The 27,773-nt window shown below is 44.8% G+C and overlaps 1 protein-coding gene across 1 annotated transcript in view; it reads left to right on the plus strand.

Moving 5' to 3' along the window:
• The window catches only part of LOC115090152 (putative N-acetylated-alpha-linked acidic dipeptidase), a gene marked incomplete in the record, with an annotated part of 417,134 nt that overhangs the window by 121,422 nt on the left and 267,939 nt on the right, over window positions 1-27,773 (plus strand). Inside the window, 2 exon segments of the mRNA XM_029598900.1 lie at window positions 23,207-23,292; window positions 25,866-25,985. Of these exon segments, the coding sequence (XP_029454760.1) occupies window positions 23,207-23,292; window positions 25,866-25,985 (206 nt within the window).

Genomic DNA, 27,773 nt, shown 5'->3' on the forward strand with positions numbered 1-27,773 from the left:
GCTCAATTTTTTGCAGCTGTGGTACCTTGTATTGGGGCAGCATAACTGAAAGATGATGTAGTCCATGAGATTTCGGAACCACATAGGTTCACTTCTTCAGATGTGATTGCACAGTTGAAGGAAGGCAGCATTTATATCTAGAGATTAGTGTGGAGAATTCCCATAGTAGAGATCTCTTTGAAGATTATATCAGCATCAATATCTGTTAGCCGAAGCTTTGGCACTGGAAGTGTAAAGATAGTAGGGATGTGAATCGTGTCCTCGATCGTCTTAACGATCGATTTCGGCTGGGAGGGGGAGGGAATCGTATTGTTGCCGTTTGGGGGGGTAAATATCGTGAAAAATCGTTAAAAATCAAAAAATCGAAAAATCGAAAAACCGGCACATTAAAACCCCCTAAAACCCACCCCCGACCCTTTAAATTAAATCCCCCACCCTCCCGAACACCCCCCCCAAATAACTTAAATAACCTGCGGGTCCAGCGGCGGTCCGGAACGGCAGCGGTCCGGAACGGGCTCCTGCTCCTGAATCTTGTCGTCTTCAGCCGGCGCCATTTTCCAAAATGGCGCCGAAAAATGGCGGCGGCCATAGACGAAAAAGATTGGACGGCAGGAGGTCCTTCCGGACCCCCGCTGGACTTTTGGCAAGTCTCGTGGGGGTCAGGAGGCCCCCCACAAGCTGGCCAAAAGTTCCTGGAGGTCCAGCGGGGGTCAGGGAGCGATTTCCCGCCGCGAATCGTTTTCGTACGGAAAATGGCGCCGGCAGGAGATCGACTGCAGGAGGTCGTTCAGCGAGGCGCCGGAACCCTCGCTGAACGACCTCCTGCAGTCGATCTCCTGCCGGCGCCATTTTCCGTACGAAAACGATTCGCGGCGGGAAATCGCTCCCTGACCCCCGCTGGACCTCCAGGAACTTTTGGCCAGCTTGTGGGGGGCCTCCTGACCCCCACGAGACTTGCCAAAAGTCCAGCGGGGGTCCGGAAGGACCTCCTGCCGTCCAATCTTTTTCGTCTATGGCCGCCGCCATTTTTCGGCGCCATTTTGGAAAATGGCGCCGGCTGAAGACGACAAGATTCAGGAGCAGGAGCCCGTTCCGGACCGCTGCCGTTCCGGACCGCCGCTGGACCCGCAGGTTATTTAAGTTATTGGGGGGGGGGTTCGGGAGGGTGGGGGATTTAATTTAAAGGGTCAGGGGTGGGTTTTAGGGGGTTTTAGTGTGCCGGCTCACGATTCTAACGATTTATAACGATAAATCGTTAGAATCTGTATTGTATTGTGTTCCATAACGGTTTAAGACGATATTAAAATTATCAGACGATAATTTTAATCGTCCTAAAACGATTCACATCCCTGAAAGATAGCATATTATCCAAAATGTGAACAGATGGTGTTAAGGTTAACAGAATATACTAGGAACTCAGAGGCCCATATTGGGACACAGCTGGATAGCAAAGTTGGCTTGATAAACGTTTCCAGCTAGCTTTGGAGGTTTATTCACTAATACAGCCTCACTATTTTATATAGCCAGCTGACTTTAGGGTGGCTCTTTGGCCTGACCAGACTTAGCCAGCATACAGGCCGATACAGTACAGTGCGCTCCACCGGAGCGCACTGTTAGCCCGGGTTTGAATGCGCGTTTTCGACGCACTAGCTTTACCCCTTATATAGTAAGGGGTAATAGCGCGTCGAAAACGCACGGCCAACCCCCTGAAACTAATAGAGCCCGCAACATGCAAATGCATGTTGATGGCCCTATTAGTTATTCCCGCGCAATACAGAAAGTAACGCCTGCTGACAGCCGCCGCTCCTGTCAAAAAGGAGGCGCTAGGGACGCGCTAGTGTCCCTAGCGCCTCTTTTTGCCGTGGGCCCTAATTTGCATAGGCTACCCTCCTGAATCGTGCGCCCAGGAGAGTGGCCCGTGCGCGCGCCGGGAGAGTGGGCGCTCGCCGGCTCTTCCGCACGTTTTTCTGTATCGGCCTGTAAGTAACTTAGGCCTAGATTTATCAACCTGCTATAAATATTGCATGCGATAGGAAAAGGAGTGTATTTTATGGTAACAGCCTAATTATTGCTATGTTAGCACTTCATATAGGTATTATCACAAAGTGTGTTAAAGCAAGAGGGACTGAGAGAGACTATCTACAAAGCCTTCTAGTAGGTAGCTATTTATATCTCTATAGGAGGCCCACCTAGTAACTCAAGGTGAGTATTAAGTAGTAGTGTAGGGGTTAGGGGCCACGTTTACATGCAGAGTGAGACGTACGAGTGAGGAATCTCACACAATGATGAGATTTGTACAATGTTCTCTCAACCTAGCTTGATAGACTCTCTACCTGGGTAACATCAAGCTAGGTTGAGAGAACATTGTACAAATCTCATCATTGTCCTACTCCTAGAACGTGCAATTTATGAGTCTCCTGTGTGGAAGTGTATCAAAAGTTTTACTACAGTCTAAGGGCATGGAGGAGTAGTCTAGTGATTAGAGCAGCATGCTGTAAATCTGGCATTCCTTGTGATCTTGGGTAAATCACTTTGGGGTAGATTTTAAAAGAAGCGCGATCAGCCTACTTTTGCTTGCGCATCAGACTCAAGCAAAAGTACGCTGGATTTTAGTAGATACGCGCGGAGCCGCGCGTATCCACTAAAATCCTGGATCGGCGCGCGCAAGGCTATCGATTTTGTATAGCCTGCGCGTGCCGAGCCACGCTGCCTCCCCCCGTTCCCTCCAAGGCCGCTCCGAAATCGGAGCGGCCTCGGAGGGAACTTTCCTTTGCCCTCCCCTCACCTTACCCTCCCTTCCCCTACCTAACCCACCCACCCGGCCCTGTCTACACCCCCCCCTTACCTTTGTCGGGGGATTTACGCCTCCCGGAGGGAGACGTAAATCCCCGCGCGCCAGCGGGCCTGCTGCGCACCGGGCCGCGACCTGGGGGCGGGTACGGAGGGCGCGGCCACGCCCCTGGGCCGTAGCCACGCCCCTGTACCCGCCCCCAAAACGCTGCCGACACGCCCCCGGAACGCCGCGACGACCGGGCCCGCCCCCCGACGCGCCCCCCGACACGCCCCCCTCCGAGAACCCCGGGACTTACGCGAGTCCCGGGGCTCTGCGCGCGCCGGGAGGCCTATGTAAAATAGGCTTCCCGGCGCGCAGGGCCCTTCTCGCGTAAATCCGCCCGGTTTTGGGCGGATTTACGCGAGCAGGGCTCTGAAAATCCGCCCCTTTATCTTTTATTCCCTCAGTAAAAATTCAGATTATAAACCCTTTGGGGATAGGGACATATTTACAATACCTGAATGTAATCCATTTTGATAGCAGCAGATGATTGGAATAGTCTCTGTGCAAAGAAAAAATAAGAATTCAAAAAAAGTTGCAGTGTTGGAGCAAGAGGCCAAAATTGGCAGCGACTCAAAGTTATTTTTGGCCATTGTATTCCATGATTTTATGTTTATTTTTTGCTGACTACATTCTGTTAGTGTCAGTTTCTAGAAGAATAGTTTGTAACAAGTGTATTCTCATACTTTTACTGATGATTGTCTGTCCCATCCAATGGACATTTTCTGGCTAAATAACTGTCAAAATTTAATTCAGTTTCCTTATCTGTTACGCTCGGTGAATGGGAGTGCCAGGGGTGCTCCTAAGCATGGGACCAGACGTGCGTCCCGTGCGTCCCTGCGGTGAGACTAGTCCCTCTGGGTAGAGGCAAGGAATCTGGAGGGCAGACCTGCACGCCCTGGAAAGACCACCAATGCTATGGTGGTCTCTGAACAGTCCTCTGACCGTTCCCAGCCCTTTCAGTCCTGCCGCAGGGAGCAGCAGAGGCAGCAGGCCTGACAGAGGTCAGGTTAGCTGAAGGCCTTGGAACAGACAAGGCGAGACCTTGAAATTTGGAACAGACGAGATGAGGTCTTGGAACTTGGAACAGACGAGACAGGCGAACACAGTCTCTAAGACACTCTTCACAGCCCGTAGGCTGGTCATGGACCACACTGTCCTCCATGCACCCTACACAGCCGGGAGGCTGGTCACGGACCATGAGGGGAGCGGGCATGCTCAGGACAAGACACAAGGAAAGGACTGAGAAACCCCTGGATCCTTAGAGGTCGGAACTAGGGAATTTGAGGGCTGGAACCTCAACAATAAAAACAGGAACCTCCAGAGGCATAGGTTACTCAGAAGCTGGGTCATCAGGAGTGGAACATCAGAGATACTGCAGATATCATGAAGGACCAAGAGACGAAGATATCAAGTAATCTCAGGAACGAAGACAAGGTAGCCAGGCAGGAACAAGACAGAGAAGTCCGAGGGAGGACTGAACCCTTGCCAAGGTGATGAGAGAATGAATGAAGAGTCCTTAAGTAGGTAGAAGAGGCAACTCCCTGGGAGGAGCTCTACAAGGGCCACACCTGCGCTGGCCCTTTAAATTAGGAGAGAAGCCACGGGCCTGCCCCTAAGGAAGGAAGGGGCAGGACCCTGGATAGTGGCCATGCTGCCTCTGCAATGTTGAGCTGGAGAGGAGGAATCTGGGTCTCAGGGCAGGCCCCGACGACGTCGGTGGCATCCAAGCCACTGAAGGAGGGTCTGGAGGTGGCTCCCCTGAAAGCCAAGTCTGCGGATATGGCCTCCACACCGCGGGAACAGATGACAGCATCGGCGGCCTCCTGCCGCATCGGGAAGGCCTGGCATGGCTCCTGCTGCCCCGGCTACAACTGCGGCCTCCGGGCCAAGGTAAGAGCCTGCTTGAGGCACTGCCACGAGCAGGATCACAACATTATCTAGCAGAAAATCTACAAATAATTTAGAAGCATTAATAATTATAGTCTCTTCTTCTCTTGTGATAGTAACGAGATTTTATTAAATTTGAATCTCCTGTTTATTTACTCATGAAGGCATCCATCCAGATATAAAAAATTATAAATTTCAAATCTGATTGAATCTATGACAGGATCCTCTGTCAGATTAGGTAATGTGACTTTACACCAGGAGTTGAGTTTAGAAAGGTTAATTTTATAACGAGCTCGTCAAATATATGTAGACTTGACGAGTTTTGTTTTTTTTAAACAAATTTATGCACACAAGTTCACTTTGATAATATTCAGGTATCTGGCAGAATGTATGCACAAATTACCTCACCCAAAGTTACACCTGCTCCAAGCAAAGTGCAACTCGAGGTCAGTATTCAAAACTAAACATTTACATGCATAACATGGAGTTAGATGGCTAACTTGCCATTTAGATGGATAACTTGTGAGTTATCCATCTAAATGGTTTTGAATATTGACCTCCTCGTGTGGGGTAATTTTTGCGCCATACTGTTCAAAAACAAAAAATATGCACAGAAGTTTCAACTCTGCCCCATCTCTCCCCCCTCTCCCCCAGAACCACCTCCTCAGTGTGCATAAACATACAATCAAAACTGGGTTACGTGCATTCTTTCACAAGCACCGAGTCCACATCAATTTTAGAACACTTATTAACGGACATAAAGTCGAGTTTCATGCCCGAAGATGACCCCTACATATGCAGGCTTGCATTTCTATTTAACCAAACAACACAAAATAAATGTTTTTAAACAGGGAAGTCTTGTATTCAGTGAATGTGCACTGTCCTCATAAGAAGGTATTTGCCTTTTGATCATTTTGTGCAGCAACTTGGATGACCCCTTGGAGTTGGGAAAGTGGTTACTATGAACTTTTTATTAAATGTATAGTCTGATAAAAATGTAAGAACCATTGGTTCATCATCCCAGCATCCTGCCTCCGACAGTGGCCAGTCAGAGTCACTTGGAAGTATCCAGCACTTCTTACTGGGAAGATCCCTTCCCTCCTGCTGTTTGCCAGAAGTAAAGGGAGGCAATCCCCCATGTCGTCTTGGTTAATAATTACTATTAAGGACCTGTCCTTCAGAAACTTGTTCAAACCTTTTATATTGCACTATTATTCTTGGCTGCATCCTCCAGACATCAATTCCACAGATTAACTGTGTGTGCTGTCCTTTCAAAACTACAAGAAAACAACGGCATCTGCATCTGAAACAACCCCCCCCCCCCCTAATAAAACATTTTTATGCTTATGCCAATTTATTTTCCAAGCTGCTAATGAGCAGAGAGGATTTCCTCCCTTCTTTAGTCGCATGACCCAGATGAGACTCCTATGGGACCTACGCACTCCCTCTCTTGATGAAGAAAAGCCCCCTTTGGGCCATCCCTCCCCCTTCCCACCCTCCCACCTTCTCTCCCGCATGCAAGAGAGAGTCCTGTCCAGGGCACCCCTGCACTTTCTCTTCAACCTCCTCAAAAGGAACTTCGGGAGCATCCCTAGTGCTTTCCTCCATCCCCCTTCCCCCAGAAGATAAGGTCAAGCCTGGCCTCTGCAGAGCATCTCTGCTCCATCGCAACCCAGACATGCTGCTCAGGGGCTTCAAATGACCCCCATCCTTGTCCCCCAAATACCCCTTATTCACTGGAGGTACTTATGTTAGCCTCGCAAAAATGGTAACTACACCTTGGGGAAATATAATTAAGTTTTTGTATTCTTGAGGGTCAGTGTAAACTGTGGTGTATTAATGAGCTGTTCTGAATGCATTTGCATGCAACACAGCTCCTTGATAGTTCTATTGCATTAATTTGTGTTAACGTTAATGCAGACTAACGCGAATGTGTATTAAGGGTAAGGCAGCATTCACCCATGTTTGACACTGTGCTAGCCCTTATGTGCTGTAGTACATTGGCCCTTATATAATCATTTTTGGAGTGATTATATAAAAGAAATAATACCTGCAGAGACAGCTGGTGACCAGGTCAGAATTTATGCAGCTATGTTCTGAAGGAAAACGTGACAGAGAAACAGCAAATTCAAGTTGCACAGCACATTATAAATACATTTCTCTATTTTTATACAATCTCTTAGACCGACTTCAGTGGGCACTCTCTGTTGCTATAGCAAATAGCTGCATATGAAATTGAGAGAAGCAATTTAACTCTGACTCACACAAGTCATTTCGTGCCCAAAATATAATCAGCAAAAATAGTTTGCTTTTAGAAGAGAACTGGTGAATCAAGGCCATAGTGTTAGATTGCTGTTTTAAGATCTATTGGGAGAAAATAAGGTCTTTTGTAACAAATGTAAAGTGTAGGGAGAAGAGGTTGAATAGCATAGTCCTCTTATAGGTCATTTGAATGTAATTTGTGAGGCCAGATGTTTGTTCAAAAGGCTATTTTACAGTTCTTAGATGGTTCTGGGAGGATTCAAATGCAGAAAAGATTTGGTGTATCTTGGTTGATGAAATTAAAACGATGTCATATAGATAAACTATGTTGTAAAACAGAGTGGTGATATCTTCACAGGTAAGTTAATTTTATGTTAAAATTGTAGATACAATTTCTTATGAATTCAATAAAAATATATAAACACAGACAAAAAAAATAATTTGCTTTTGTTACAATTTTTCATCCAAATTGAACATCAATGTGTTTTTTATTTCAGCAATTAACATGTAGACACTACTAGAATGGAAAACTGCACACTGGTTATTCAGGTTGCACAGCAGATTTTGAGATGAGCAAAATGAGACAAACCCTTTGAATAGCCAATTACTGTTGAGTAAAGTGAGGCAGAGCAAGCAGGTTCAGCAAGATGTGACTTGACATAGAGAGTCAGGGGAAGAGTTAGGTTTTAATCTGGCAGTTGAAAGTGTTGCCGTGTTCATCTCATCTTCATTTTGCCTGTTGCGAAAGAAAAGTCGGACTAGCTAGTATACTTTTCTATCCCTCTTCTTTCCTGCCCTTTCTTTTCTTCTCTTACATGGTTCTCAGTTCTACCAAATTCCTTAAGCATATGAATGATGAAATATCTGGAGAGATCTGGCCCAAAGCAAAGCATTTTCTTGTTACACAGAAAAAAAAAGATATTTACATACACCATATGGTCCAGCCAGTCTGCACAACAGTTTGCTTATGGTAGTAACTGCCATTTTGTGCAAGCTACACACATGTGCTCTGTTAAGGGTAGTAACTGCCGTTCCTCGCAGATTACCCCCATGTGCTCTGTTAAGGGTAGTAACTGCCGTTCCACACAGATTACCCCCCATGTGCTCTGTTAAGGGTAGTAACTGCCGTTCCACGCAGATTACCCCCATGTGCTCTGTTAAGGGTAGTAACTGCCAATCCAAGCAGATTGCCCCCATGTGCTCTGTTAAGGGTAGTAACTGCCATTCCACGCAGATTTACCCCCATGTGCTCTGTTAAGGGTAGTAACTGCCGTTCCACGCAGAGATTACCGCCATGTGCTCTGTTAAGGGTAGTAACTGCCGTTCCACGCAGATTACCCCCATGTGCTCTGTTAAGGGTAGTAGCTGCCGTTCCACGCAGATTACCCCATGTGCTCTGTTAAGGGTAGTAGCTGCCCTTCCACGCAGATTACCCCCATGTGCTCTGTTAAGGGTAGTAGCTGCCGTTCCACGCAGATTACCCCTATGTGCTCTGTTAAGTGTTTAGTGGTAGGTTACCCCCATGAAGAAATGTTACACCACCCTTTTCTTCTTTTTCAATCTCAAGCCTTTAGGGAGCCACAGTATTTATCCCAGGCCCTTTTGAATTCATCTACTGTTGTCATCTTCACTACCTCTTCTGGGGAGGGGCACTGCAGGGATTCACATCCTTGTCGTGAAGTAATATTTCCTGATATTAGTTCTGAGTTGTTCCCTCTGTAGTTTCATATTGTGGTCCCTAGTTCTACTATTTCCTTTCCAATGGAAAAGGTTTGAGGTTTGCGCATATTTAATACCTGTCAGGTATCTGAAGGTCTGAATCATATCTCCCCTGCATCTCTTCTCTTTGAGGGTATACATATTTAGATCCTTCAGCCTCTCCTTGTAGATCTTCTGGAACAGACTCCACACCGTTTTGGTTGCCTTCCTCTGGAGCATTTTCATCCTGCCTCTATCTTTTTTGAGATACGGTCTCCAGACTGACTACAGTACTCCAGGTGTGGCTTCACCAAGGACCTGTACAAAGGTATTATTTCACCTACCTTTTCCCGCTGGTTATTCCTCTCTTTATGCAGCTTCCCTTCTTTCTGGCTTTAGTTATGGCCTTGTCACATTGCTTCGCTGCCTTCAGATCACCAGGTACTATTACCCCTAGGTCCCTCTTCTGGTCCATGTGTGCTAGTCTTTCGCCCTCCACCCCGCATCACACACAGCTCTTTTGGATTACTGCACCCCCAGGCGCATGACTCTGCACTTCTGGCAGTGAATCACAGCTGCCAAATCTTTGATCACTCTTCACGTTTTCTTAAATGGCTTTACATTCTCTCTACTCCTTTAGGTCTGTCCACTCTGCTGCAGACCTTAGTATCATCCGCAAAAAGGCAAACTTTTCTTTTTAACCCCTCTGCAATATCACTTATGTAGACATTGAACAAAATTGGTGCCAAAACTGATCCTTGAGCCACTCTTTCATGACAGCAGGTTGCATTTACCATTACACATTGTCACCTGTCAGTCAACCAGCTAGTAATCCACTCCACCACTTTGGAACCCACCCCCAAGCTTCTCATTTTATTCATGAGCCTCCTGTGTGGGACCGTATGAAAAGCTTTGCTGAAATCCAGGTGTATTACATTAAGTGTTCTCCCTTAATCCAATTCTTTAACCACCCAATCAAAAAAATCCATCAGATTTGTCTGATAGAACCTTCTCCTGGTGAATACATTCTGCATCAGGTCCAGAAACCCACCTGATTTTAAATAGTTCACTATCCCCTCCTTGAGCAGAGTCTCCATTAATGTTCCCACTGCCAAGGTGAAGCTAATTTCCTGTAGTTTCCAGTCTCCTCTCTGTTACCACCCTTTTCCAATCTTGCTACACCACTCCCATTTCCAGGGGTCTATGGAAAAGGTCTTTCAGCTAACCTGCCGGCACTAGGGGTAGTCGCCCAAAAATACTTCATGTTGTCTTTGCTTTTGTTTAGGGGATGGGCCATAGAGGCAATGGGCAGCTGCAATTTCTCACAGGGTCATCTTTCCTGCCACTGTCAAATGTAAGCCTTCCTTATTGTATAGTCTTTTACTTCTCCATACACAGCCCCAGCTTGCAATGTATCCAAATTCACTTTCTTTACACTATGTTTTTAGCCATGTATTAAACTTTTCCATCTGGCTTATCCTTTCCTTTCCTTTTCCGTGAACAGGTAATATCTCAGAAAAGACAGAATTCATCACCATATGTTTTATCTCTTTCCTGAGACACTGGAAATCTTTCTGTATGCTTGGACACTGTTTCTAGCAAGGTCGTTGGTCCCCAGATGCATGATTACATTGAATTTAGAGTTTACTTTCTTTTATAATTGCATCAACTACCTGGTTTGCATTCCTACCAGCTGAGGATCCTGGAAGGCATTTAACTATTGTGTCCCTTTTATAAAGAGTTCCCAAATTATTTCCTTTAATGACTGAGTCTTCTTGCAGAATGAGCTTTCTTTTACGAGCTTTGATAATATTAAAGGGTTTTCGGTTGCATTGAGTGTCTTCTTCCTTTTCAGACACCATTTCATTTTCTGTCGCAGGAGCAGCTTTATTTGTCAATGCAGAAAAGATATTAAGTAAGGGTATCAAATGGACACTGGATGTCTCTTCACCTACACCCTTTTCTACCAGAGCCTGCTGTATTCAATTTATTCATGGATATTTGACTCCTCTGTGGGAGTGGGGGTGGATATCTTGGATTTTTCTCAGTTGAGGAGATGGGGTGTCTCTGGGTCACAGGTCTTGTTCTACCAGAGCCTGCCGTAATCCATTTGATCCTGAGTTTCAGAATCCTCTGTGGGAAATGCGGCGTGGGGGTGGGGGTGATATTCTGGATGTTGTGAGAAAGAGGAGGATTTTCGAAGCCTAGACACTTGCTTTTCCAGATGTGTCAGGTCCTTTTTCATTGCAGACAGCTGGAGGCAAAATAGACAGCCCTCAAGTCTCCAAATGGTATGCCGTGGGCCATAATAAGCACCACAATTGCTACACTGAATAAAAGACATTCTGATAATAAGGGTCACTGTTTACGAAGCAAATGTTTCCATTTTAGCAGCATATGTTTTTTTTTGTAAAATATTATAATTTTGAGGTTCTCAAACAATAATTTTGTATTTAAGTTCTGGCAACCCTAAAGGAACCTCTTCCTTGGTATTTCCTACAGATGGTGTGAGTCTTAGGCACGGTCACCTGACCACTTTAGCTTCACGAGTTCCTCCATTCAGTTTTCACTTCCTCTTCCACTCCCTCAGCTTGGGATATCACCATTAGATTTGCCACCATTGACAGGGAACAATACCACATCAGAACATAAGAAATGGTATCGGGGACCATCTGGCAAAAGCATAATAATGAAGCATTTGATAACTGGCATGGAGTGGTAGTTACAACCCTAAAAGACACTGCGGGGGTGAGGGTTGGGTTCTGTGTGGGATGTGCATACAACTGTTTACAGTCACTACTGAGCAGACTGTAAATGATATTTTCCGCCATTATTTTCTATGTTATTCTTGATATGTAGTGAGAGGGGCCATTATAGACAGGCTCTATTTAACCACAATGCTACTTCCTCCTACAAGCAAACATCAACTCAGATAAAATCCAAGGAGCCTTGAGTCAGCCATGCAAGTGGTTTAAAATGAATATATGTATTCTTGCTTCTGGCATTAGAAGATGCTTTTTAAAGTAATAGAAGTGAATCTGGCATTCCCCCCTCCAAAATTATCATGCACACAACTGTTCTACATCCATTCATTTGTTTTCTCTTCCCTTTTACTCTCCATTGTTCCCACCTCATTTCCTCCCCTCAGTTCTCCCCATGTTGTCTTTCCCCTTCCATATTCCATGCACCTTATCCCCTTTTTCCTTTTGTTTTCCTCTTACCTTGCATAGCATCCACTCTCTTCACACACAGTTGCTCTGCACATGCCCTCTTCTTACTTTGGTGATCGATCCATTACTCCCCTCCTATTCTGCATCCCTTTACCAAGTGACCCACATAGACACCTTGTATCTTGCTGTGTTCTTCATAACTTCAATAATTTCTCAGCACCTTTATCTCTACAGCAACAGTCTCATCACTTACTATCCTCATACTTGTCTCACAATTCCCCAGTATTGCCTTCACAATTTTTCCCTTTTCTCCTTGATCTTCATTGGCTCCTTATTCTTCCCTCTTTCTCCATCACTTTCTCCAACATTTAATAAGACGCATTTGCCTACAAACCAGCACAGCACTATCCTCATTTTTCCATAACCCCTTCCCTGCCACTGTCACTCTCCTTTAGCTTTTCAACACCTATAGGTAATATATGCTTTATTTGGGAAGTGCGGAGGCAGGGAAGGGATAGGGAGGTCAGGTTGGTGTGATGTGGGTGTTGAAATAAGCACTTAATACTAGCCAGTAAAGAGAAAAATCTTTGTTAGTAAAATATTTTAGAAAAACTGCAGATCACCATAGCAAATGCAGAACTCAGTTGTCTTTAGATTTTACAGTGGGCTATATACGTCGCTTCTCCCCCCAAACTTACATGTTAACAGAGCAATTTTCATCTGGTTAGTACCATGTCTTATCTAAAATATGCTAAATTCGATATTCTTGTAAATCATATAATTTCTTGTAAATTATGCCAAAAAGGCAAAAGCGAAACTTAGTTATGACCTTTAGCATACTTTCACATTCTTACAGCCTTGGCTATTTCCAAAAGTCTGATCAATTCAGTTTTATTATGCTCTTATTGTCTTTCTACGTTTTCACTGCCACCTGCTGATCCATGGCTACTTGGGTCCAATGAAAACAGAAGGCATTGGTTGAGACTGAGAACCACTTTATTGTGAGACCACAGGTTTTATATGCAATACAAAACAGAAAAGAAGGGGCAGTGGGAAACTGCTCTTGCAACTCTCTACACTTTCCTGAAGTCTGTGTTGCACCAGAGGTGGACCCTTGGGCCGAGGTGGGGTTGATGCAACCCATAGGTAGGGACCTACGGGTCCCCACCATCGGCAGGTGGAGTGGGCTGATGAACATAGGCCAGCTCGAGCTTCACCAATACCAGCCCTCGTTCCCCGCGGGTTGAGCCTTTGGGTGCCGGGGCTGGCTGGACTTAGGAGTAGATGATGAGGAGATCGAGATCAGCCCAGAGACAGCAGGAGAGAGATGGTACAGTCTTACACTGGACAAGGTTGTGTCCTGGAGACCCGGGCGCCAAAGGAACGAAGGCAGACAGGGGGCACCTGAGCAAGAGCAGGTCGAAGCCTGAATAGATCAAGTACAGGAAGTAAGCTGAAGAGGCGTCGAGGAACAGGCTTGAGTCAGGGCTGGCAGCAAACTGGAAGCAGTGGCAAGCAAGGCTGAGGTCTGATCATGGAGATAGTCAAGCATAGTCAAACGATGCTGAGGTCTGGGTCTGGAGAAAGGCAATGATGTAGTCAGGCAATGGAGAGGCAACGATGTAGTCAGGCAATGCAGAGGTCTGGGTCTAGAGAGAGGCAACAGCATAGTCAGGCATTGCAAAGGTCTGGGTCTGGAGAAAGGCAACAGTGTAGTCAGGAAATGCAAAGGTCTGGGTCTGGAGAGAAGCAACGACGTAGTCAGGCAAAGCAGAGGTCCGGGCTTGGAGAGAGTCAATGGCATGGTCAAGCGAAGCAGAGTCAAAGTCTGTGTAGGAAATCCGAGGAAAGGTGCAAGGCAGGAACGTAGGAACAAGGAACAGGAACACAGGAGTGAGACAAATCTCTCAGGAGGCAACGAGTACTCGACCAACGAGGAGACCGGTTGCAAAGGCAAAGCTAGGGAGCGGAGCCTGCGCTTGAATACTGAAGCTATGCTGATGTCATCATCCGGGGCTGCGGCTTGGTTCCTGCTGCGGGCCCTACATAAGCATTGGGGAGGGGCGTGGCGCCGAGTAGCAGCGGCTCTCCGCGGGCCACGCAGAGAAGCCCGACGTGAAGCAATGGACGTGGTGGCTGGACCGGGAACACCAGGGATTTCAGCTGAGCCGGAGGCACCAGGGGAGGCCCGAGGACGGAGCTGGCAGCCCACCGCCACCAGAGACGAGGAACCAAAAGCTGGAGTGACTGCAGAGAGGTGAGAGGGCTGTGGGCACACGTAACAGTCTGAGCTCCTCTTGGATCGTATAGTGGTTTTATATTTATCCCTTTTTATAATAACAAATGAAATCTACCTGCAACACAAAACAGTGGAGGAGAAATAGTGGGTAATCCTGCTCTGGCAATTCAGAATGCTGAAATACAGCAAAGCAGTGATTATTCCCATGCCTACATATTGTGTTACAGCTTTCTTTAGTTTTCAAAATTCCACACTGAATACATATTCATGTTGAAACCAACTCCCAAACCAGGCTAATCACACAAAATAGAGGGTAGATTTTCAAAAACTTGCGCGTATTAAAAACAGGGGTTTCGCACGTGGTCGAGCCTTGTGCACGCCGCGCTCATTTTCAAAGGGGCCCAGCCACAAGCATAACCCCTTCAGGCCCTGATGTATGTTTGAAGACAAAAAAAAGAAGGAAAAAGGTAGGACTTAGGGGTTGGGGAGGAGAGGGGAAGGGGAAAGGAGGTTTGGAAAGGGGGTAGGGAAGTTCTCTCCCAGTCCGCTCCTTAATTGGAATGGACTGGGAGGGAATTGGAGAAGGCCGGGATGCATCGCCGCGCGGAGATTGCATAATTCAGCCTCCCCTTGCGTGCGCCTCACATTAAGGGGCAGAGGGGGAGAAAACATTGAAAAAAAACCTCTGTTTCCTTGCAAACGTTTATACTCTCTTCATCTATGTGCAATGGAAGCTTCCACTCCCCACTCCCTGGAATACAGAAGCCAGGCCCCAACCATCACCATCTTGCACAACATACAAGCTGTTAATGACACAGTGCAATTCATAGAATTTGGTGTTTTTGTATTTCACACTTTGTTACATATGCTCTGTTAAGGATAGATTTTTTAAAACCCGCGCGCAGGCGTCCATGTCCGCAGTTCCTGGCGCATACACATGGATGCACCGTTTTTATAACACGTGCACGTTGACGTGCGCATGTTATAAAATCCACTACCTGCACGCACATGTGCTCCCAATTTTATATCGGTGCTGACATGTGCACGCGAGAGCCGACTCGTCTGCGCAAGGAGGGAAATTTTAGTACATGCGCACGGCAACGCGATACAGCCTATCCCCAGTTTCATCCCAGTCCACTCCAATAAACGAGCAGATTGGGAGGGAAACTCCTAAACCCCCTACCTACCCTGCCTACCTTCTCCCCCTAAATAACCATTTTTTTTTCTGTTCTACAACTTACCTGCTCCTCGGAGTCTGGCATGTGCGGCAATGGGACAGTGCCTTAATGGCGATATCCCGGTCCACCCCCAGCCCATCCCTTTTTCTCCTAGCCTGTCTTCGGCACGTACTGGGAGATATGTGCGTGGCCACAGGCCTTTAAAAATGCATGTAGTATGTGCGTGGCCCGTCCACGCGCATATCTCCCTGTTTTCACGCGCATTGGCTTTTAAAAATCGGGCCTTTATTCTCTTTCTCTCATCGCAAGGCCTGACTCCAGCACTCTCCAGCTACCCCAATTGCAGTGTTTTCCTACTTTCCCCCTCAGCTACAGTGCTTCCCTTCTTCCTTTCTCCCTTCCCCTCTCCCAGCCCATTCCCTCTTCCTTCATCCCCAGACCAGAACCCACCAACCTCTAATCCTACAACCTTTTAAACTCTATTGTTTCCTCCTCTACGCCAGCTGACACAAAAGTAGCCTCCTCTTTCTCTTTCCAGTCTCCTGGCTGGTGTAAGCATAACTTCCTTTTTCTTCCTGCCCAACACCAAGTCCTACTCCTGGCTTGCATGGGCTGAATCAGCTGGTCACCCTTTAGATATGGAGGGGGGTGCCCCCCTCACCTTTGCAAACTCCTTATCCAAACCTTTCATCTTTCCTATCTCACCATCTACTGAATACACAGATTAGATTTGAATAGATTTGCATGGATAGATGTATTGAACAGATTCATATTCAGAAACATTACTTATTAGAGATGTGCAAAGCCCGAACCATTTGGTTCAGGCTTCATTTTTGGCCCACCACAGGAAATTTCGTATTTCCCACGGTTCGGGTCTTTGTAATTCGGGAGATCCAAATTTTGGGTTAGAGCGCGCTAACAGGAGTTAGTGTGTACTAACTCCTGTTAGTGCGTGCTAACCCGACAAACAAATTTTCCTGAAATTTTGGGAAAATTTGGTTCGGTTTTCGGGTTCCCCGAACCAAGCCAAATCAGGCAATTTCACATCCCTATTTCTTATTGCTATTAATTTTTTAAATGTTTTCTTATGTACTTCTATTCTTTCCATAAATCAGAAAGAAATGTATAGATACTTCACATAGTAACATGGTAAATGATGGTAGATTAAATTTATAGATACTTCACATAGTAACATGGTAAATGATGGTAGATTAAGACCAAAATGGCCCATCCAGTCTGCCCAGTAGCATTTGTAAGATATTACATGCTCATCTACCTAAAATAGACCAAATTTCCATATGGAACCCAATACCTACTCCTACAGTGTGTCTTTTAGGATTGTAACTGCTGCTCTGTTCCTGGACTATGACCTCAAACTCCTATGGATAAAAGTTAAGCTTCCTAGTTTTCCTCTCCTCTCTGTTTGGAGGGTGCCCTAGCAGTAGAGCATGCGTCTTGCAATATCATTTATTCATGGGATTCTTGAGATCCCAAAGATTGGCCACATTTGCCCAGAATATGTCAAGACTGTTCAGCTGTGAACTTGTTTGTCTTCCCTGGAATTGATTTCATGGAACACTGAGTATCTATTGATTTAGAGTGCTGAGAAACTTCTAGCATGCTGGACAAGGTGATCATGAAGGGAAACAAATTCAGTCTATGCTATAAGTTTAGTTCTGCAAGGTGAAAACTCAGCTGTTTATGGGTGTTTCATTGTTGCTTATTGGTTAAAACTTAAAAATGGAAGCCCCCAAGTGTAATGTAGATCAAATCCTAGCAATTTGACTCAAGGCACAAGGAGGCATGCATCACCTCTTTCCATCACAAAATCCCAACATTTTAAGACTGAGACATATATGCTTTGATATATATTTTTGGAAAATAGAAACAGGGAATCTCTCTAGTGCCCCAGAGATAGAAGGGAAATAGTTCTTAAAATAAATAAAATGTATACAATGCAAAATCTGATCAAATTCAGTCTATTCTTACACAAGGAAATACTTTTCTGCTGCAGGATATGGCCATTTGTAAACTCACATCACTGTATTCTCGTGACAGCATAACAAACACATGGCCTGAGATTTACCATAGACAGATCAAGTTTACTCTGTTCTGGTTAATAAACCATTCCTACTACTACTTCTACCACAAGTTCTGTTTTCTGAAGTAAATCTTATTTACTAAATTGTGCTAAATGTGTGTGGTGACATGCATTCTTTATTCCCTTTAGTGAATATTCTGAATAATGCATTAAAGCACTGCAATAATGGATATAAAAAATGTGTGTAACTGTACTTATATAATACAGAACTTTGTATTATACTCAGGACTTTTTTTTCAGGGGGTACTTGCTGTTACTGAAAACAGCACCTTTTCCTCCACCTATTTTATTGGCTCTGTAGTCCCTCAAAGAAACCCTATGCATCCTGCACATGGGTACCATGTTTTGCTTTAAAAGCAGCATTAATGTTGATTTTTGCATTTACCCAACCTGCACTACCATTTTAATGCAGAGTTTTGCAATAACCCAAGTTGCACTACCAGTAAATGACCTGTTTAGGATAGTTTTTCATTTTAACCAGCTCACTTAAATTTTGATACAAAATCTACATTATTGAAAAATTATCTACATTAGTGGTAACACAAATGCAATAACATGAGTCACCACATCAGGAATGCAAGCTTGTGAGAAACAGTCCTATAATTTAAGAATACCAAAATGATGATGTCAAAATAATAGCATAGCTTAATCCTTACATTTATTGTTCTAGTCTGTTTTATATATTGCTTTATGGATCAATAATATAAAACACATCTTTGTTTTGGGTACATTTTATAATTATATCTCCCTTATAACCTTAAATTAAACATTTAAATGAGTATAAGAAATCCCAACATGTGCTCTCAGAGGATCAATAGCAGAAATCTCCAGATTCCTCTGACAAATAGCACAGACTTCTACCTGCTGGCCTAGTTCAGGTATTAAGGTTCTTGACTTGTTTTGTTGTTGTTATTAAAAACTTTAGTGTGCTTTTATACATGGAGAAAGGATCCTGTACTGATTCAGTTTTCAAATGAGCAATATGCCTAGTTCTAATCTCAGCCTTACTGAAGGTTTGCCTTTTGTTATTTAATGATATAATGAATTTTTAGATTTATTAAAGCATACAAAGCTTTATCCTATTTTCTTCTTTTGGATTCTTTTTCCAATTTTTGAATGAAGATCTTTTAGCTAAAATAGCCTCTTTCACCTCACCTTTTAACCATGCCGGTAATCGTTTTGCCTTCCTTCCACCTTTCTTAATGTGTGCAATACATCTGGACTATGCTTCTAGGATGGTATTTTTAACACCTCTTTCACTCTTTTTACCTTTGTAGCCTTTGTAGCTGCTCCTTTCAGTTTTTTTCTATTTTTTTCATTTTATCAAAGTTTCCCTTTTGAAAGTTTAGCAGTAGAGCAGTGGATTTGCTTACTGTCCCCCTTCCAGTCATTAATTCAAATTTGATCATATTATGATCACTATTGCCAAGCAGCCCCACCACCGTTACCTCTCTCACCAAATCCTGTGCTCCACTGAGAATTAAATCCAAAATTACTCCCTCTCTCATCGGTTCCTGAACCAATTGCTCCATAAAACTGTCATTTATTCCATCCAGGAACTTTATCTCTCTAGCATGTCCCGATGTTACATTTAATATTATTTATTTATTTATTTATTTAACATTTTTATATACCGAAATTCATGTAGCAAATGCTACATATCAATTCGGTTTACATTGTAACATTAAACAAGCACGACAGAGTGCAATTACATCGAACAGGAGGATAAACTTGGATTAAGTAACTGGGGGTTAAAAGAATAAGAAATTACAATAAATAATGTAGTATTCCAATAGGATCTGGCTGACTATACAGTAGATACGTTCCAAGGTGCATAAATTTGAAAAGATTTAGAGTACGATTATTGGTGTGGGTAGAAGGCTTGTTCGAATAGCCAAGTTTTGAGTCTCTTCTTAAAGACGATAGGGCAAGGTTCTTTCCGGAGGTCTGGAGGTAGAGAGTTCCATTGCGCGGGTCCTGCTGTGGATAGAGTGCGTTTATTTAATGAAGATTTGCTATTCAATATTAGGGTAATAATTTATTTAAACTGCAAAGCAAAAACATTCTTAGTAAAAGATGCAGAATTGTAAAGTTTTGCTGCAGAATACTGCTAGAAGTACAGTAATAGTGCACCAAAACTAGGTCTTCCAGTTTTCAGTGATTTTATTTAGCAACCTCGGAAACCCAAGAGGTACTGCAAGCTGCGTCGATTCCTTGCTGTGGTGTCACAGAAGTGTCTGTCATTGTTGCTACAAGTGCCAACAGATAAAAGAAGTTGGTGCCACCTGCCACTCCTTTTTGACTTTGTGAATTGGCAAATTAGAAACCTTGAAAAGAAAGCAGTAGCTCACTCTTCCTCTACTCACTATATGTCCCCTTCCTTCAGCTTGTTCCCCCAACACTCTCCTTCTCCCCTTACTCGTCTCCCCCATATTCTTCCACCACTCCACCATTCCCTTTCTTCCTCCCCAGTTCACCCCTTTTCCCTCTCTCTCTCTCTAACATTATCTCTGTGCTCTCCCAGTTCATTCCCTCCAAATAACCTTCTTGCCTCTTCCCCCAGGTTGACCTATCACTTTCTTTCCCTTTCCCTCCATATCTTCTCCCATTAACACACTCTCTCCTCCCCAGCTTGTCCCACCCGGCACTTTCTCTCCCGCTTCCATAGCTTCTTACACCCTCCTTCAAACTCTTCCCCTCCTTTCCCCTATTTGTCTCCTCTAACACTCATGCATCCCTTCCCGGAGCCTATTCCCCCCACAAATTTCTTCCCCTTAACAATTATTTGCTCCTCCATCTCCAGCGTGTCTCCCCATCAATCTCATTTCCCCCTTCCCAGCTCATCTCCCCCACACATTCCTTCCCCATCTTGCACCAATACTCACCCCCACCCCATCTCATTCCTCACCCTGCACACTCTCTCTTATATCCTCCAGCTCTTCCCAGCTCACTCACTCGCCCCTAATCCCTCCGCATTATCCCTTAATACTGTCCCTCCTGTCTCTCTCCTCTCAACATTATTACAGCCAATCTGCACCCCCCACTTTTCTCTTCTGCCTATTAATCTTTATTAGTTTCCTTCAGCTGGTTCCCTCCTCCCCTCTTCCCCCAATCTGTGCTGCAGGCATCACCTCGGGAACAGCGGAATTTTTCCTGCCCTATGTGGCTTTCAGAAAATGTGACAAACCGAAATAAAGAAATTGCCCACTAAGTGAGTGTGCCTATTTAATGAGTCAAAAACAAAAAAATAACCCCACTTAATCACTAATAATCAATGTTTTTAGAGGCAATATTGCTTAATTAATTTAAACTCACATAAAAAATCTGTGAAGACAGACGGTGTTCGTTTCATACACACATTCTTCAGGTACCCATCCTGGTTACAGGGGATTCCTTCATTTTCTCCCATTGAATTTAATGCAAAATTGTGTGTTCAGTGATGGATCCCCTGATGATCCATCAAGGACTTGATCCGAAACCTGGTCATCATCTGAGCTAAGTAGACTTGTGATTAACTTACCGGGTTTTTTCCAATGTGTGGTATAGGAAGCGTACCATCTGAGTTTAAAGAGTACTTGAGCAATTTATGAAATATTTTTCAGTTTGTGTCATTGATTCATAATAATCTATTGCTCATAGTTTTTTTTATATAACAACATCGTTTTCAGCGATTTCCAGCGATTAAGTGCGACATAATCATTATCAGAGACTATTTAGTCTACATTAATTAAAAAAAAATCTTTTTTGAGAATACAATTACATTTTTGTGGCACTGCATTTGTTAAGTAAATAAGGTGGTTGGAGGCTGGTTAACGATTACCTGGATGGGTACCTGAAGAATGTATGTTTGAAATGATCACCGTCTGTCTTCACATATTTTTGATGCGAGTTTAAATTGATTAAGCAATATTGCCTCTAAAAACATTAATTATTAGTGATTAAGTGGGGCTATTTTTTATTTTTTGTTTCAGAAAATGTGAGCAGCGTGGAACCTGAGAGAGAGAGTGGGATGTGAGGAGAACCCTAGGAGTACCTTTTACATGGCTTTCCCTCCCCTCTTCTAAATTCAATGGGAGGAGCTGCATTTGCATAGAATTTCCACAGAGTTATACCTTATACTTTATTGAAGCCTGCTAACTATGTGAATGTTTCTCTCATATGCTCCCTTTCCCTTCTTTCCTTCAGTGAGTACAGTTTCAGTATCTGAGTCCTTGCTGTGTAGGGTTTGTCTTGCAGGCCCTATACCATTTTGCTAGCTCTTCTCAGAACTGCTTTCATCCTTTCAATGTCTTTTTAAAAGGCTGGTCTCCAGAACTGAACACAGTACTGAAGCAGGCCGATACTATGTCATGCGCTGAGCTTAGCGCACAGGCTAACAAGCTCTTAGACGCACGTTTTGAATGCATTAGGCTAACACTCGATGCAATAAAGGGATTAGTGCATCCAAAATGTGCATCCAAACCAGAGTGGAGCTAATAGTGCTCATCATATGGAAATGTGTGTGGATGAGGCTATAAGCTATTACTAGGGGTGTGAATCGTGTGATCGCTCGTCTTAACGATCGATTTTGGCTGGGGGGGGGGGAGGGAGGGAAATCTGATCGTCGTGTTTTGTTTTTTTTTTTTAATCGATAAAAATCGTAAATCAGGGGAGGGTGGGAAAACCGGCACACCAAAACAACCCTAAAACCCACCCCGACCCTTTAAAACAAATCCCCCACCCTCCCTAACCCCCCAAAAATGTTTTAAATTACCTGGGGTCCAGTGGGGGGGTCCTGGTGCGATCTCCTGCTCTCTGGCCACGGCTGCGTTAAAAGAAATTGCGCCGGTGGCCCTTTGCCCTTATCATGTGACAGGGCAAAGGTAGCGCCGGCGCCATTTTGGTTCCTGGCTCCCGATGTCACGCGTGCAGGAGATCACTCCCGGACCCCCGCTGGACCCCCAGGGACTTTTGGTCAGCTTGGGGGGGCCTCCTGACCCCAAGAGCTGCCAAAAGTCCAGCGGGGGTCCGGGAGTGATCTCCTGCACGCGTGACGTCGGGAGCCAGGAACCAAAATGGCGCATACTTAGCCACCTCAGGAGAGGTGGCTAAGTATGCGTTAGGTGCGTGGGCGCTCAGTCATGAGCATACATTTTACATCAGCCTGAAAGTGAGGTCTCAGTGTCATGAGTTTCCATGTACAAATAGTATATTTTTACCCATGATTTTTATGTTCCTTCTCAACCTAAAACCAGCCATTGCAGTGACAATCCTTGGCAGATTTCACAAACCATGGCTCCCTTCAGAATGCAGCTAAGGTAGACTATAAGTGGTGTCATTGAGAAATGACTGACTCACTTCCAGAGGATATGAACCTGGTCTCTGCAACATCCACAGCCTCAGTCATCAATCATCCTGGTTAGATCTGTCACAAGGAGTGGGTGAGGTGCGTGACTGCCCAGGTCACCATGCCTGGGAGGGGTGGTACCAATGTGCCTCATTAAGGCATGGGGCACCAGTGCTTCAGGCTGCAACTACAGTGGCAAGGGCTCTCTGGAGTTTCTATTTGATTGTTGGATTGCATCCAAGTCATCCAAGGATCTGTGCCATCATGACTGGCCCCACGCTCTGGACTGCTTGGGGCACCACTTGGACAAATGATGGGCCTGATCCTGAGAAGTGGAAAGTCTGACCTGGGTATGAAACCTAGATCATCCACATGGCAGTGCATTACACTATCACTGATCCATCAGACCAGTCTTTCTATGGAGGCTTAAGTAATTTTCTGAATAGTGGATATAACTGACCTGAAATATTGGCTTATTCTTTGTTATTTTTTTTCTCTATCTTTTTTAGCAAAATAAAACTTTATGTTCGGACTTATAATGTGAAGAAACCAATTAAAAATGTCATTGGCTTTATACAGGGAAATCATGAACCAGGTAATAATATTACAATATTTTAGAATAATTAAGCTTTATTGAACCATATCTTGCTGTATCTAGCCATCCATCCATTTGGAATAAGCAAATTTAACTGATGTTGTCCTAATTTTGGCCTTATTTCTAAATATTCTTACTTTTAGTCCTAAATTATTTTAGTTATTTTACTTTTTGTTTTATAACTCTCTCTTGGCTGGGAGTCACCTTCCCGGCCCTGGAGAGCAATGTATTTACTCAACCGGGGTGAGGCAGTAACGTCTCTGGGTCTCATGAAATGGGGACAGGCTCTCCTGCAAGGCCAAACTGGGCAAAGGTCACTTCTAAAAAAAAAACCACACAGTCCAGATCAGGATGGTGCTCCATAGTGAAAAAGCTTACTTTGAAAATAATTCAGTTTCAGTCAGTATAAACCATAAAGTCCACAGCAAAAACAAGTAGGCATATCAGGAAAATAGTTCAGATACAAAAATTCACCATCTCAAAACTTCTTCTCTCAGACTCCAAATGTCAGATCTAAGTCACTCCCAAAGTTATCCCTTTGTCCTATGCCCAGGCTTTCTGTGGTCCCTCCCAGTAACTAGTTGCAGAGTTTCTCTTGAAGAAGATTCTCAATTTATTCACAACCTTTGCCAGAAATGGCCCAAGGCAACTTCTTCCCCTCCCTTCGGGCAGTTAAAGTTTCCCAGTCCTTATACTGGAGCTCCAAGATTGGACCTAGACTCCTTGCAGTCCCTTCTGGCTCCTGGCACAGCTCCTAGTCACTGGCTTCAGATCTACACTTTTTCAAGACTTCTCTGAGTGCCCACGAGAGTGCCAGCTTCCAACATTCAATTCCAGAAATGTCCTCTAACACTCCAAAGAACATCCTCCTGTCCCTTGTAGGAGGCAGTTTTATATCCTCCAGATTTTCCTTCTTCTTTAGGGGTAGAACCACCCTGTCACTCAAATAAATCTCACAAACACCCCTTAAACTTCCTTTGAACCTTCTAACTAGAATATTCCCCATTATAAAAGATTGAAATGTTTTTCTAAACACCTCTGTCCCCTTAGTGAACCTTCCAAGCTGGAATATTCCACATTTTAACACATGCGGTCAAGTAGGTGCCACAATTATAAAATGTAAATACTTATTATTCTGGCCACATTCTATATTCTAAAAATATTCCTTTAACAGCTTGTATGGTGCATATATCCATGTAGCTGCCTAACTTGGGGCCAGATTCATTAAGGCTTTTCTCCGATTTTGTGTCTATGGGAAAATCTCTTAGTGAATCAGGTACTTAGCTGGACAAATCTAGGTGCTGCAACAGAGGACCTAAATCTGACCCATCAGCACTCATCAAACCTCTCCTTTATTGTCCACCTGATTAAAATATGTAGCGGGGCCAAAAGATCCCTTAGATCCTCCCCCTCCTAATCAGAAATTGTTCTGGGGCTGAGAAGGGTGGGGAAAGGAGGGGAGCCCCTTTGTATATTTTAATTTGGGGGGGGGGGAACCAACACTGAGGCTTGGATCTTGGGGTGGGGGTTTTGTGAGGCTGTGGGGCTGCGGGTGACCCTTTAATCACTGGGGAAGTAGCCTGCAGCAGGAATGCAGATGCATGCTGGCCTGATTGGGAAGAGCAGGGCTGCATTGAAAATCCTGTGCCCTCCCGGAACCCTTCCCTCTGCGGTTTCCTTCAGCCTGAGACCAGGATAGCATCAAGTCATCTGGTTCCACCCACCCCAGCCCCTGGTCCAAGGGGTTTCAAAATATTCTACCACTGCTGGGAGCAGGTCACCTGTGAAGGAATAATACAAAAGAGGGTTGCTGCTTCGGGATCTCCTTAGGGAGGAACTGGGAGAGATAGGAAGTTGTCTTCCATTTTTGTGAGGAGTTTGGGGACAGTCACTGTTTTATTTGTATTTTGATATATGATATTGTCTTTTTTTTTTTTTTTTTTTAGAAAACTTGTGGTTTTTGAGATATGCTATTGTAATTTTTGCTATGTTATATGCTGCCCTGGGCCTTTCCAGTAGGAGGCTGGCATGTACATTTAAAATGTAATGAAATACATATATTACTGTTCGTCATGAAGCTAATGTGGTATTCAGCTTGGAGAAGAGATGGCTGAGGGGGGATATAATAGAAGTCTACAAAATCATGGAAGGACTTGAACAGGTAAATAAATGTTAATCAGTTATTTACTCTCTCAGATAATAGAAGGACTAGGGGGCATCCCATGAAGTTAGCAAGCAACTCAATGCATAATTAAGCTCTAGAAGTCCTTACCAGAGGAGGTGGTTATAGCAGTCAGTGTAACTGGGTTTAAAAAAGGTTTGGATAAGTTCCTAGAGGAGAAGTCCATAAACTGCTATTAATCAGTAAGGAATAATAGCTTGGAATCTATTTAATGTCTGCGTACTTGCCAGGTACTTGTGACTTGGATTGGTAATTGTTGGTCTGACCCAGTGTGGCATGTCTTATTATGTTTACTACAGACTTTTTGTGCTTGAGTAAATAAATCTCTTTATCTGGAACTCGGTCCTTCCCAGGAGTCCATGTACTCACAGATTTGCTTGTTATTTTATAGATCGTTATGTGGTGCTTGGAAATCATCGAGATGCATGGGTGTTTGGAGCCATTGATCCATCCAGTGCAACAGCAGCTATGATGGAAGTCAGCAGGGCAATGGGACAGTTATTAAAAGATGGTACAGTATACTGAACATTTAATAATGAATGTACTGTTTTCCATTTAAAGTGCATGATAATGTATTATGACAGAAAATACCTTCGTTATGGCCTAATAGTGTTGAGAACGTGGACCCTTGAGCGGCTTGAGAGTGGGATGGCCCACTGAAGAATCTGACAGTGGCACTCGAAGCTGGGAGGTGGAACTGGACTAAGAGACCTGACAGGACCTTCACCTATACCAGCCTTCGTTCCCTGCAGGTAGTACCCTTGGATGCGGGGGCTGGCAGGTCTTAGGCGCAGGTCTCCTAGAGAAGGTGGTCTGGTGGGCAGTCTGAGTCAGGGCATACAGAAGACAGGAGAGATGAAGACGGTCCAGGAGTTGAGGCAGGCAGCAATGGAACAGCACGAGGAGCAGGCCAGAGGTCGGGGCAGGCAGCAGGCAAGCTGAAGACAGGAAACACGCTGAGGGTCAGTGCGGTCAGCAAACAGAGGAATCTAGGAGCCAGGCCAAGGTCAGAACCGGAGAATCAAGTGAAGACAGGAGTGGAGACAGGAACACAGGAGTGGAGCCAGGAACACAGAAGCGATGAAGCAGGAACAGGAACAACAACTAGCTTACTCGGAGAGTCGACCTGTTGCCAAAGCAAAACAGATAAGTTAGAAGTGGCCTTATATAGACCTCAGCCGGTGACGTCAGGTTTGGGGCCAGGCTGAGGTTTCCCGTCGCGGCCCCTTTAAATTGCAGGCTTCTGTGTGCACTCACGCCTAAGAGGTCAGCGGCATCTCCCTTGTGGGGAGAACGCAGCGAGAAGGCCCCGTTGCGGATCGGGCTGGAGTGAGGAAGCCAGCAGGGAGCACCAGCGCCTGCAGGTAAGAGCAGGGGGGACCTGGCTGCAGCTGTCCGCGGCCGGGTTTCCCAACAGTACCCCGTCCTCTTACGCCCCCTCCCTGGGGGACTTAGCTTGTCTGGGTGATCTTGAAGAAAGAGGAGGAGAAGGAATTTGTCTAGGATATTGGAGGCAGGCTCCAAGTGTTCTCCTCTGGACCGAAGCCCTCCCACGAGATCAAGTATTCCCAGCATTGATGATGGAACCGGATATCCAGGATCTTCTGTACTTGATAAACGGGATCCTCATCCGCAACTGCATTCAGAGGCTTCGGTGGGTTGCAGTGGAAGTGTGAGAGGACCAGTGGTTTAAGCAGCGAGACATGAAATACATTGTGTATTCTTAAGCTCAATGGTAAGCACAAGCAGTAAGAGACTGGCCCCAAGCATTCAATGACTGGGAAGGGGCCAATATATTTAGGAGCAAATCACATAGAAAGGATCCGAAGGTGGATGTGGCAGGAGCTTAGCCAGACACGATATCCTGGGTTGAAGAGTGGAGTCTTGCAGCGGTGTCTATCTGTATCCCTCTTAGCGGCCTCTGCCGCACGTAGTAGATTATCTTGAGTGGACTTCCAGAGAGAGTGAAGTTGCAGGGCTGTGAGTTGGTCAGCGGGTGAGGGCACAGACAGATGAAGCGGTAAAGGTGGTTTTGGTTGTTTGGCAAAGACCATCTGGAACAGAGAGGTCTTGGTTGCGGAGTCTGTGTGAAGATTGAAAGAGAACTCTGTCCATGGGAGCAGAGCCACCCAATCTTCTTGCTTGTCTCACACAAACATACGGAGGAATGTCTTCAAAGAGCGGTTGGTCCACTCTGCTTGGCCATTGCCTTGGGGATGGAAGGCTGACGTGAAGTCTAGCTGGACTCCAAACTTCTTGCAACGTGCCCTCCAGTATCTTGCCGTGAACTGTGAATCTC

This window comes from Rhinatrema bivittatum, chromosome 4, assembly GCF_901001135.1.
Source record: "Rhinatrema bivittatum chromosome 4, aRhiBiv1.1, whole genome shotgun sequence".
NCBI lineage: Eukaryota > Metazoa > Chordata > Amphibia > Gymnophiona > Rhinatrematidae > Rhinatrema > Rhinatrema bivittatum.